Genomic DNA, 14,118 nt, shown 5'->3' with positions numbered 1-14,118 from the left:
ACTATATAACTTACATATAGGTAGGAAAGTATTTTGAAAAACGTTAATCTTACCTAAGACTAGTTCGCCTGCACAAAAAACGGGTTTCCTGTTTTTCGCAACCTATTTGGGTTGGGTAGATGCTTTTCTTTGCATCCTGCATTTTTTAATGGATTCTAGTGAAAATTTGGCCGTTTATTAACGTTATTTGCATGTTACTATACAGTAGTTTCGGCCCTTGCATGGATATTCAATGTAATAAGTTAGTCAGTCAGTCAAGTAGGTACCTACCAGCAGTGGCTGGTCCATACAAGCCGATTCCCATCGGCTTGCCTAAAATGGATTACTAGTAAAGTACCTAATGTTAAGGTAAGTTTCTTTTTGCTCTGTGTTAGCAGAAATTTTCACCAGCCGCCACTGGTACCTACTTAATTTATATATGTATAAAGACTCACTTGAAATGAAAATATTAGATAAAACCTTCGCTTTCAGATAAGGTAGTACTTACTCGTACAATATTGCTACAGCATATCATCTGAATACTTTCATGATAGTAGTTAGTACCTATCGTGAATTTCGTGCAAGGATTCAGTTGAGGCAATACAAGACATAGATACCTACCTAATTTGAAGGGTTTGCCCTAGCCAACGAAACATTCTTTGTGATACCCAGTTCTTTGATGAAAAACCTGTGACGTGAGTGATAAGTTGCATTGGTTTGGAAGCGGCCGAAATTACATAAACATTCTAGTTCGAAACCGCAACTTGATAGACGTGCCTTTACAATTAACGAATGGGAAAAAATTGTGTCATTACTTCGTTAAATATAGTGATAATTTATCTTTATATATCAAGGTATGTAGCGCTTGATTTTTTATTATAATTAATATATGATTGTCGTAAAATCCTATCACGTAGGAGACTACTATTCTCTACGACCGGTCAGCATCAATACTTGGTCAAACCACGACATTATTTAGTAATATTGGCTGCTATTTGGCCACCTTCCGCTGCCACACTAAAATAAAATTGATAAAGATAAAGATAAAGATAAAGATATTTTATTTGCTAAAATGCAGTGTTATACCATAGGTGGACAGAATTAATAATGTGCGTACATTTTGCTTGAAGAAGCATGCAAAATATTCTTATAAGCTAGGTAGGTACTAAATCTAAACATTATATACAAAAGTATGTTATACAAGCTTAGTCTACACATATAATTATACAACTCCAAAACAGACATTAATTCAATTACTCACATTAAAATTCTGATTACCGTTAATTCATATATTGATATATTGAAATTCATATTATTATTAAAATCCTTATACATTCCTTGATTATAAAAGTAAAATAAAAATCCTATTATTATTCATTCATTTACAGATGCCAAATATTCATCTATTCTATAAAAACATTTTTCTAAACAGAATTTATACAATTTAAATTTAAAATCGGGCATGTCAGAGTTCCTTATGTCTAGGGGTAGATGATTAAATATTTTAATTGACATGCATAATATATTATTTGAAAAAAAAGCTGTCTTAGAGAGATAGGGATAACATAAATCAGAGCCGTGTCTTGATTGATAAATTGTGGTTGATGCCTTATTTTTGAATGAATATATGTTCAATTTGACAAAGAGACTAATCTCATAAATATATAATGATGGCAATGTCAAAACCTTTAACTCGTGGAAGAGAGGTCGACAGGGTTCTAGTTGATGCACACCACATATAGCTCGTACACATTTCTTTTGTAGCAGAAATACCTTTTGCATATTGCTACAGTTACCCCAAAGTACTATGCCATAACGCAAATTGGACATTATGTGCCCGTTGAAGGCTAATAGTGCAGTTTTTTGTTACGATATTTGAGAGATCCTTCGCAGGGCAAATATAAACCTGTTCAATTTGTCAATGAGCATTTCGGTGTGGTCTTTCCAGTTTGTGTGGCAATCTAAAATAATACCCAGGAAACGAAGTGATGACACACCCTCTATTGTATGACCGTCGTAATTTATATTGATATTCTTTGGTTTCCCTTTGCATAAAATTCCATAAATTTTGTCTTAAGGAGGTTGCTTTAAATTATTATTAATTAACCATAAAATCCTCAAAAACTCGATTGATGACTGTTTCATAATTTTGTAGAACTCATCGGCAAAGAGCGTCATTTTATGGTTGGTAAGAGAGGGTATGTCTGGCAAGTCGTTAATGTAAACGAGAAAAAGTAATGGTCCAAGAACACTGCCTTGAGGGACACCAGTTGTAACGTTAAGATAATCCGATCTATATTTAATTAGCGTTTTTGTGGTACCGTCATATTTGGGTATTTCTGTACATTGCAGACGTTGGTTTAAGTACGTCCTTATCCATTCATAACAGTTCCCTCGTATACCATAATGATATAATTTTGTTAACAAAATGTCATGGCTCACCCTGTCAAAAGCCTTTGACATGTCCATAAAAATGCCTGTGACAGGTGTTCTGTTATTCCTACAATTTAAAATATTTGTCATGAAGTCCAATACAGCTAATGTAGTAGATTTATTTTTGATAATTGTAAGTTTAAGCTTATCTGGAAAGATGCCTTCAGCCATAGACAAGTTTATCATTGATGTTGTTTATCCCTTTTATAGTCAAGTTAAATATTACCTATCAATTTATTTTTGATTAATAATTACTTTTTATAAGCGCTGGTAGCCTAGCGTTAAATGCGAGCGACTTTCGTTCCGGAGGTCGCGGGTTCGAACCCCGGCTCGCACCAATGAGTTTTTCGGAACTTATGTGCGAAATGTCATTTGATGTTTGCCAGTCGCTTTTCGGTGAAGGAAAACATCGTGAGGAAACCGGACTAATTCCAATAAGGTCTAGTTACCCTTCTGGTTGGAAGGTCAGATGGCAGTCGCTTTCGTAAAACTAGTGACGCGACGCCAAATCTTGGGATTAGTTGTCAAAGCGGACCCCAGGCTCCCATGAGCTGTGGCAAATGCCGGGATAACGCAAGTAGGATGAATTACTTCTTTATAACCAAATAATAACTTACATAATAGTCACACAAACATTTCAGATGTCGGAGTCTCGTGATACGTTGAGGTGGCGAGGTTTTAAAAATGCGTTAACTAAGAAAAAAACCATAGACGCAGGAGGGGACTCGAAGTTACTGAAATTTCTGTCAACTTTGGATTTAACATTCCTTAGTATAGGATCAACCCTGGGCGTTGGAGTGTATGTGCTTGCCGGAGACGTGGCTAGGTACTATGCGGGTCCCGCTGTGGTTGTGTCGTTCCTTATAGCAGCCATTGCGTCTCTGTTTGCAGGTATATTAATGACTTACATAGTTACAATTTGTAAGAATATACCTACTGCAATCGTTGATCGGTTTAAATAGTATTCCTACGTAGTCTTGACGTTACCTGATCCTGGATAGATATGAATGGGATCGCTGCCATCAAAATAGCACATTTCGATACAAGTGCGGAAAAGAGGAAGTTCGAAACGAGCGGCGATAAATTAAAACACGACCGAAGAGAGTGTTTTAAATCGACACGAGTTATGAATTTCCTTTTCACAGTTTTCGTACGTGTATCGTACGACGTTTTTCAGTGCACATGGCCGTCCGAAGTTTCGACCTGACATATAATGAACCACGTAACTCGTGTCGATATATAACACTCTCTCCGGTCGTGTTTTGATTTATCGGCACTTGTTTCGAACTTCCTTTTTTACGCACTTGTATCATAATGTACTATTTTGTGAAAAGCCTTTATCTTGCACACTGTATGCATTTTTCAAAATCTGTAATCGCCAATGTTCATTAATTTTAATCCGAGGGAAGGTTTTTTAGGCAGGTTACCCGCTATCAAAATACCTTTTTAGTTTAATGCAAATTATAATTTTAGGGCTGTGCTTTGCTGAATTTGGCAGCAGAGTGCCAAAAGCAGGGTCATCGTATGTATACACATACGTGACAATCGGGGAGTTCTTAGCTTTCATTATTGGATGGGCACTCATCCTTGAATATGTGATCGGCGCAGCGAGTGTGGCACGAGGACTTAGTGGTCATATAGACGAATTTAATAACCAGTCTATAAGCAATGCTTTCAGATCTGTTGTAACAATTGAAATCAAGTACATTTCACCTTACATAGACTTCTTGGCTTTTGGAATTACTGTTGTATTTTCAGGTAAGATTTATTTAAAACTAAACCTGTAAGTATTTTTATTTTGATGGCTAAATAATCATAATCTGTACTAAGAACATGTTTCCTCCTTGTTTTCAGTGGCCTTGTCACTGGGAGCAAAAGAGTCGTCAACAGCAAATAATATTTGCACAATGATTAATTTAACTATTGTTATATTTGTTGTCACATCTGGATTATTTAAAGGTAAGTGTAAAAATGTTTAATCAGTAAAAAGTAAAAAAAAAATGTTGACTACTTAACTTCCTTTATTTAACAGCCGACATTGCGAATTGGAAGATCAGCAAAGAGGAATTACCAAAAACCGAAGGTGTTGACTATGGAACAGGAGGATTCGCACCTTACGGAGTGCTGGGAATAATTTCCGGCGCAGGTGAATGTTTCTACGGGTTTATCGGTTTCGACTGTATCGCGACCGCAGGGGAAGAGGCTAAAAACCCGAAGAAATCACTACCAATTGCTATAGTTGCATCATTGGTAGTTGTCTTCTTTGCTTACTTCGGGATCTCGGCGATCCTGACAACAGTTCTCCCATATTATGACCAAAACACCAAGGCGCCTTTCATCTACATGTTTCAATCTATCAGCTGGAACTGGGCCACTTACATTGTGAGTGTCGGCGCAGTTTGTGGCTTAACTACAAGGTATTTTTTTCTAACGAAATAAAATGGATGCGTGTAAACGCAATTACTTGTGGATACAGCTTGTACGAGCATTACATTTTCAGTTTGGTCGGTGCATTGTTCCCGTTACCGAGAATAATTTATGCGATGGCATCTGACGGCTTACTGTACAAATGGCTTGGAAACATACATTCACGCTTCCAAACTCCGATGGGTGGAACTTTGATAGCCGGAGTTTTCACCGGTATGTAATTTTTTCTTGATAGAGTTGTAGTTACATAAAGTATTTATTTATTTATTTTGAGATTAAAATATAACAATTTGTCTTTCAGGAACCCTTGCTGCATTTTTTGACGTAGGTCAGCTGTCGAAAATGATGAGCCTTGGCACTTTGTTCTCCTATTCTATCGTGGCTGCTTGTGTACTCATTCTGAGGTAGTTAATTAGTAGATATAAATTTTCAATTAGGATTACCGCAAGCACTTAAGGTTCTGTCTACAGATCTAATGACTCTGGAATCGAATTCCTATAACAGCAATTCCCGTCAACTTTGTACAATGCCACGTCAGCAAATTTTAATTGATCCTATTTTGTTACTAACATTTAGTAATATAATTCGACTTTCGTAAGATATATACAGGATAATTGTTATAATTAAGAAAATATAGATACTAGAGAACCTTAATGACGAAATAAAACTTAATAAAATCTCAATTCATCAACAAAATCTTGGTAACAAAATAGGAATTAATAAAAACAAATTTAACTTTTCCCTTAATTTTTGTACAAACTTTTCGAGAACTGCTGATAAATACCTACATAGGTATTCGTACATACATAGTAATACACGATTATTCGTGGTATCACCATTGGGTTGGTGACTAAGTTATTTTTTTTCTAAGATAAGCCTATTATATTAACCTCGTAAGGCCCAATGTACATTACAATGTATGTACATAGTTGTTGCAATCTAATTTCAATCTTTCATGAATAGAATAAAGTAGCATTTCTTTTGTTTCATTGGTTTTTGAAACAAACGAAATTCTCTCCAATTTACATATAGAATAGGGTCAAATTAAAAGTAAGAAAACGAACTATGGTGGGCCTTACGAGGTTATACATATATTTCCTACCTCCATCATCATCGTTTCCACAATTAATTATGTACATGTAGCCTTTACTTTACAATATGACGTATAGGTTAGGTTTTTATCAAGTAAGAATCTTACTTTTTAATTAATAATACCTACAATGCATCAAATATTCTTTCCCAATAAAGGTACAAACACGATGAGGTGCCTGAAAACCATTTAGTTGAACTTGAAGAGCCTCTGAGAGTAAAAAATATCACGCAGCGGTTGATAAATGCCAATAATTTAGCATTTCCAACCAAACGTACTTCAAAAATAGTATCGTACCTAGTCACAATTTACGGTAAGTGCAAGATCATTGCGCTAGTTTAATTAGCATCCGTATATGCTATAGGTACTTACACACGGAATATTTTTCCATCACACTCGCACTTTAAATGTGCTATTACACGCAGGCGGAGCGAGAGTTATAGAAAAATCGTTCTCCCAAGGGAGTTATGAAATCTCGTACCGTACTTAACCTTTTCTTAAGTATATATATTAAATATTGTTTACATTGCGAGTGTGATGAAAACATTGTCTGTAACTCGGGGCGTAAGAATATTGCAAACTCGTCTTTAAATCGCTCCGGCAAGTAATCGCGATTTGCTCTCGTTAGAAATATTGAACTTCCGCCCCACGTTGCACAATATACAAATAATATCTACTAGCGAAATATAATGCAAGATGTGCGGAAAAGAGAATTTATATATTTTTTCCAAATTTTGTCAAAAAGACGCAAACTAGCGCATATTGGAAACCCTATTTTTTACAAAACCTAGCCTATATATACAGGAAATAAATTAAATTAAAAACCAATTAACGTGAAAGTAAACTTAAGTACAAATTACATTTTTTGACGGCTTCATTTGAACCTGATTCGTAAAGTTTTTCCGTTTGTTTTTCCTTTGCGTTGTTGTTGTGGTGAAAAATGCTGTTAAACTCGGAAGAAGCAATTCCCGAATAGTTTGTACATTTGGATCACGTCTCCGATTTTGATAAAAATTGGTAGGCTGATAGAGTCCATGATGCTGAGCAAGATCCACTAGGTTTCCCAAAATGTCCAGGGTTGTTTGTATGAAATTTTTGTTACCGAAAATGTATAGAAATCTGGTAACAAAAAAGGAAGGTTTCATACAAACAACCTAGGACATTTTGGGAAACCTAGTGGATCTTGCTCAGCATCATGGACTCTATCAGCCTACCAATTTTTATCAAAATCGGAGACGTGATCCAAATGTACAAACTATTCGGGAATTGCTCTTCAACTCAACTCAAAACATTTTTGCACAGTTTTTATTGACGCATGCAAAGTTCGCGCTACGTTTATACTTCAAATATGGACTGTTTGAAAATCAAAACGCACAAAAAGTTAAAAAAAAAAACTTTTATGCTTTGTAAGGGTATTTAATAATAATTGCTCTATTTTTTAACTGTTTTCAGTAATTGTCAGTTTATTGTCTGCGGGTTTCATCAGGAAATTCGGCAATAATATTATCAACCGAGAAGCGTGGGCCATTATTGTAATTACCATTTTGATACTGGCCATGGTTACCCCTCTGGTGTGCATAAACGCCCAGCCAAGATCGCGGAAAGATATTCCGTTTTCCGTAAGTTTTATTTTAATTTTAATGGGATGGTATAATTATTTTCCTGTCTTGGTTATCTTAATTTAATTCTAGTAGGTAGCGAGAAACTAATAAGAAAAACAATAGTAAGAAACAAATAAACAAAAGTAATAACTCTGTTGAAATCATCATTTTCGTAGTTACTTTACGTTAGGGGGCGGTAAATTAGCCCTATAGGTATGTATAATTGTATATGGCTGAGCAATAATAAATGTGCCTACCTATTTAGTTACACCTAGGTTACCTATCTGACATGTCTAGACTCACCTACTCTCCTAGTGGCTAGAGCGAGTGAGTGACCTTAAGTTGTGTGGTTCGTAGAATTTTCTATTTTCAGGTACCCTTAGTACCTTTTCTCCCAGCAACGAGTATCTTTATCAACTTCAATTTGATGTGGGGTTTGGCGGCTATCACCTGGGCACAGTTCGCAGGTTGGATGGTAATCGGTAAGTAAAGGCACCATAACTGACCCTAGAATCAACAGTTATAAAAACGGGATTGTTGAACTATAGAATCTGTACCCAAAACTTGAACTAGGAAAATTTACTGGTTCATCTTTTAGGTTGCGTTCTTTTAGGATTCCAATAAATGAATTTCGCATCAAATCAGTTCGTTCAATTCATTAATGTTGTGACCAACTAAATTAATTCGTAAACTAGAACTTTCCTTTGCTAATCCGCGAATAGATAACGCGCAAGTCAATCAGTGCTAACCTGTTATAATTACTTGCGTATTTTTTACATGCAATTAATTTTCCCACCCTCCCACCGCAAAAATAAAAATAAATACGCAAATAAATATATATTTTTGCGGTGGGAGGGTGGGAAAATTAATTGCATGTAAAAAATACGCAAGTAATTATAGCAGGTTAGCACTGATTGACTTGCGCGTTATCTATTCGAGGATTAGCAAAGGAAAGTTCTAGTTTATGATTAACATGGATTTCCGCAAAGTAACGCCTGATTCCATCGATTATTAAATTAATTCGTTCAAGTTTTAGGTAGTGGTTGCAAAAATTAACGCTTAATTTTCAAAATATTTTTATATATTTTAATCTATTGCTGTTTTTAAATATTGTAAGACCATTTTATATTAATACCAATGCATTTACAATAGGCGCAAAGTTAAACTGTTTCCCACAAATGCTACTTTTTGTCCCCGCCTACGCCTGTTCATGTATTGGAGTTACATCATTCATATATTGGGCACATTATTCTGGCTTTATCCTGGTTCATCTATTGGGGTCAATCGTTCAGAGATAGGGCACGTTGTTCAACTACTGGGAATTTTGACCCCTTTTTGGACATAATTATTTTGATAAAATTACTGAACATGAGTCCCGAAAATAGCTTATTCTAAACTCAATTAATGCGGTATCACATAAAAAATTAAAATTGTTGAAAGTGAGTTACATCATATAGAAAAAGAGTGTAAAATTTAGGAAATTCGCTTAACTGTTTATTTGGTGATTTTACCCTATAATAAATCCCCGGCTGGCCTCTTTTCATGGTAAAAATGATGTTCGCAACTTTTGGAAAGGTACAAACAGATTAAATCACAGGCCTGGGCTCTCTGTGAGTATTGATAATGAGACCAATCCTGTTAATATAGCTAATTTGTTTAAGAATCATTTTTCTGTCAAGTCTGCCCTTAGTACTGAGATCAGCAGTGAGGTGGTTAGGGCACATGGGTTTGTGTGTACGACTAAAATTACTGCAAATCAAATAACTAAAATAATTCAGAATATGAAGGGCGGCAAGTCCCCTGGGCATGATGGGCTTAGCATTGAGCACCTGCAACATGCCGGGCCCCATCTGCCCAGGGTCCTTGCAATGCTCTTTTCACTATGTATCAGCCATGCTTACCTACCACCTGATATGATTCGCACTGTGGTTGTTCCCATTGTAAAAAATAAAACAGGCGATATAGCTAAGTTGGCCAACTATAGGCCCATTTCTCTAGCAACGGCCGTGGCTAAGGTGTTTGATGCGGTGCTCGATGCTGAGTTAGATAGATACATACAGATCAGTGATGCGCAGTTTGGTTTTCGACCCAAACTATCTACTGAAAGCGCAATACTTAGCCTCAAGCACACCGTTGAATATTATACCAATAGGAAGACGCCTGTATATGCATGTTTCCTGGACCTCTCCAAAGCGTTTGATCTTGTTAATTACAATCTACTGTGGGCCAAGTTAGAAACGTCCGGGGTCCCGAAGGACATCCTGCATATACTTAGGAGTTGGTACTTGTCTCAAGTTAATGTTGTCCGATGGGGCAAGGAAGTGTCGGAGGAGTACAGGTTGGAGTGCGGAGTGAGACAGGGCGGGAGATCATCTCCGAAGCTCTTCAACCTGTACGTCAACGCGCTCATCGAGGAACTGAGCAGCATGCATGTCGGCTGTCATATAAGTGGTGTCTGTATGAATAATATTAGTTATGCGGACGACATGGTGTTGCTCAGTCCCTCGCCTTGTGGACTTGAAATGTTGCTTAAAGTATGTGAGAGATATGCTTGTAATCATGGCCTCAAATATAATGCTCTCAAGAGTGAACTTATGGTTTTTAAATCAGGGTCAAAATGTCCATCTTTTGTACCACCATTGTATCTGAATGGGACACCCCTTAAAAGAGTGACTTGTGTCAAGTATCTTGGCCATATTGTAAATGAAAATCTGCGTGATGACGCAGACATAGATAGGGAGCGTAGGGCGCTGGCGATAAGGGCGAATATGATAGCACATAGGTTCAGAGGATGCACAGCGCAGGTGAAAATAACGCTTTTTAGAGCCTATTGTACTTCTCTGTATACTTGCAGCCTATGGGCTAACTATTCGCAAAGCTCGATCAGTGCTCTACGGGTCCAGTATAACAACGCCTTCAGGGTGCTGTTGCGGCTGCCACGCTTCTGTAGCGCGTCTGGTATGTTTGCGGACGCTCAAGTAGACGGTTTCTATGCCACATTAAGAAAGCGTGCCGCAGCAACGCGTAGCAGAGTGTTTGGCAGCAGCAACGGTATCCTGGGTGCGATAGCGGGCCGGCTTGATAGTCGCTATATGCAACACTGGTCGAACCTGCACCTCTCCCTAGCCAATTTTGAAAAATAGTATATGTATAGTAATTAGGCACTAAGGAAATTAACATAGTGGTAGTATTAGGTTTAAGTATTAACCTTGTATGGATTTTGTGGTCCGAAATAAATGATTTTTATTTTATTTTTTTTTTATTTTATTTATAAATATTATGTTTATCGTCGAGTAGTACTCATAGTAACTATAATCTTTGTTTAGTCTTGGGCGAGATTGAATTGTGTAAGGTAGGTGATGTCAAAATCTGTGACTGCTCACCATCAGCCGAGCCATATTGTGAAACTGCATGAAGTGCCATAAGATAGTTGATGATCAGTCATCACATTATCAGCGAGTGACGAAATCAGGGCGTTTTTAGATTTCAATAAAATCTAACGTTGCAATTTAAACTTTATATTGTATTAATGACCCACTTGACATTTGTGACGAAGCCTGCGCTGTGGATTTATTTTGTATGTAACTTCACATGTGATTAATTACCTAAATTAATTAAAATTGTTTGTTGATTTAAACTTTATGTTTTAATATTTAAGTTTGTTATTGAGATCCTAAAAATTCACCGGCACTGACCTCAATAAAAAAACTTAATATCTCTACGGCAGTTTGATGTCTAGTTGGCGAATTTTTAATAATTTGAGTTTACTTCGTTTTCAAGTTTATTTTCATGTTCCTAATTTTCCGAGTTTTCTTGTAAAAATACGTGTAGTACATTTTTTTAATTAGCGTACAATGTAGTATAATTTTCGTACATATTTTCTGATTCACAGAAAAATGGACTGTTACATAGTGAAATAGATAGCGCCCGCCAGAAAGTATGCTTCCTACGCGGTGACATATTGATCAATTATTTTCTTGTAAATACGTGTGGTACTTTTTTTTTAAATAAGCGACAATTTAGTACAATTCTCGTACATTTTTTTGATGTGACTTTGGATTTCGTACGATACCATGTCACCGCTAGAACGTATGACACCAATTACCTGACTTACATTATAGGGGATGGTTATTATTTAGAAAATAAATTAAAATATGAAGACAAAAAATCATAATATGAAAATGTTGTATTAATGTGTGATCGTGGTCAAACGTCTACCTATTCATACTAAAAAAAAAAAAAAATGCCCTTACCGGGATTCGAACCCCGGACCGCGGCTTAGTCGGCAGGGTCAGGGTCACTACCGACTAGGCCAGACCAGTCGTCAAAATTATCATTATTATCCCTACATAGCACATACAGATACAGATAAGTGACGAATTAGAATTTTACTCGTACTTGATGGTCTTGACTTGAAGTCACAAAAAATAAACAAACACAGAAGAATAAGTGGAATGACGACTCCAAGATGTCTATGTCCTAATGCGACTGGCGCTGCACGCTGATAACATTGATAATGTGTGTCATGTCACACCTCGGACACTGGCGATCAAATATATGAAAGAGGCGCGTTCCTAGCACACATTCTAAGCTCGTGTAGGTGAACGCGTACTATGCTTGTATGAGTGACATATGACAGGTCGACTGTTCGCGTTTTTGACAGACGGTAACTGTGAGGTAACCGAGAGGGGGTGGGCGGCACTTTCAGCGGGGAGCGGGAGTGGCCATACTGTATGATAATACTCTTTATTATACTGTGGTCATGTCATGACGTACAACCGCTTAAAAAGCGCGCGCACGGGGGATGACCGCGGGGGAAGCAAGAGGAAAAGCGCGGGTTGCGGGGTGCAATCAGCGCATTTCCGATTTTATCGTTCATCGCTTTATTACGACCAGTTAAACACAAAGTTGACCCTTAAATATCAAATAATATTTCTCGTTTTAGAAGTATAAATCTTATCATCATCTTTCGTTACAGGTCTCATCATTTATTTCACGTATGGCATCAAAAACAGCATTCATAAAGGCAAGCCAGCTGCTAATCTGGAGAAGGCAGAGAATCACTGCGTGAAATAAGAGAGAACACTGAGAACAGATACTGAGTTTTTCTTTACAATTCCGATTTTTGTTGGAAAAGACTTTCGTATGTGAATTTTGTAACGAATTTATTTATAAGTACTTAAATAAGATCCTCATAATTATGGCAAGCATGATTAGGATTTACAGTCTCCATACTAAGAATCGTACCTCATTAAATATTATCATAACTACACTGATGATGTCTGCAATTTTTTTTTCAAACTGTGTATTGACGTGATATCATGCTATTAAAATAAAGAAGCATGTCATTTGTTTTTATAAAAAAAACACAAAAATATTCCGGTAAAATATGATTTTGGCCACTTCTAGGCTGCGAAACAGCGCCATCTAGTTTTAAGCCTAAAAGGCCCATACATTTCAGGGGTACGCTTTTTTGTATGGGCTTTGTCTGTCCCGTATTATATGGTCCTTGATTATGGTTATTTCAGGTAACAGTTATAAAGGAAATGAATACACTGAATAGTTATTCAAATATTTATTTTATTCATTATAATGAATATTCTGAACCGTTAAAACCTTAGGAATGCATTAAGTGGGTACAGCGTAGGTACGTAAAAATAAATTAAGTACTAAAAAAATTACTTCAAAAAATTTCGCTATATTATACAATGTTAACTACGGTTTATCATATAAACCATTTTACCATTCAGTTTTTACTTCACTCATTTATGTACATTATAAAATACCTAATACGCTTGTAAAGTATAATTATGTACATCAAAAACTAAATGCAGTTATTGGCTTGACAATCTAAATTGGTTGTCTATATTTAATTTCATTCTGTTATTTGCGAGTAATTAGGCCTTAATATTGAACTGTTGTACATTAGGGAAAGCAAATAAATTAATTAAATCTGGCTGAACAAAATATTCCGATTTTTGAGGCATAATAAAAACGTAAAATATTGCATTTATACACCGTGTTTCACTTAACACTAAAAACCTGAAAACCGTTTGTTCAGAATCGGGAGTAGAATCGATTGAGCTATATCTTGATGGGGGTAATATTTTTATTTAAATTAGTATGATTAGTTATTTTTTACGTGACTATTCTATTGTATTCGTAATACAACATTGTGTATATCGCATTGCTAGAGGTTGTTTACCTTTCTCAGTATTTACGGGTATTAATACTGGCTGGTTACTTAGGCGATTATTTTTTCCGTTACGAGTTTGACGTTGTTTGTCAGTTTAATCTTAATGTTTATCATAAGTCATAACAAATTGAACTCGTACCTAATTACAACCTTGTCATTCTGAATATTGGGTTTAAATTTGCTTACTGCGATTACCTGTCCAATTTGAAGTTTACTGTGACAAAGCTTTAAAGTGTTTTACAATGACATCTTAGCTGTCTATTGGTAAACCTTATGTTGTTGCAGTAACGTACACAAATAAATAGTTTTATGGTTTATGATGGTAGTTAGAAATTATTTTATTGAGTGTAGAGCTAAAAGTCAAGTAGAGCTGTACAGAAATCTAAAAATTC

General features: G+C 36.2%; 1 protein-coding gene across 1 annotated transcript; it reads left to right on the top strand.

Annotated features, from left to right (window-relative positions):
- Positions 1-565: 565 nt before the first annotated feature.
- LOC125224836 (cationic amino acid transporter 2-like) lies at positions 566-12,794 on the top strand. Its single transcript, XM_048128314.1, has 11 exons — positions 566-833; positions 3,054-3,303; positions 3,886-4,170; positions 4,267-4,371; positions 4,445-4,829; positions 4,913-5,052; positions 5,141-5,243; positions 6,088-6,242; positions 7,382-7,548; positions 7,904-8,012; positions 12,509-12,794. The coding sequence occupies exons 2-11, from the start codon at positions 3,054-3,056 to the stop codon at positions 12,604-12,606; spliced, it is 1,797 nt and encodes a 598-aa protein (XP_047984271.1). The 5' UTR covers positions 566-833; the 3' UTR covers positions 12,607-12,794.
- Positions 12,795-14,118: the final 1,324 nt, after the last annotated feature.

The sequence above is a fragment of the Leguminivora glycinivorella genome, chromosome 3 (assembly GCF_023078275.1).
Source record: "Leguminivora glycinivorella isolate SPB_JAAS2020 chromosome 3, LegGlyc_1.1, whole genome shotgun sequence".
NCBI classification, from domain to species: Eukaryota; Metazoa; Arthropoda; class Insecta; order Lepidoptera; family Tortricidae; genus Leguminivora; species Leguminivora glycinivorella.
Note: the sequence above shows the minus strand (reverse complement) of the source record. Positions and strands in the feature narration are given on the sequence as shown.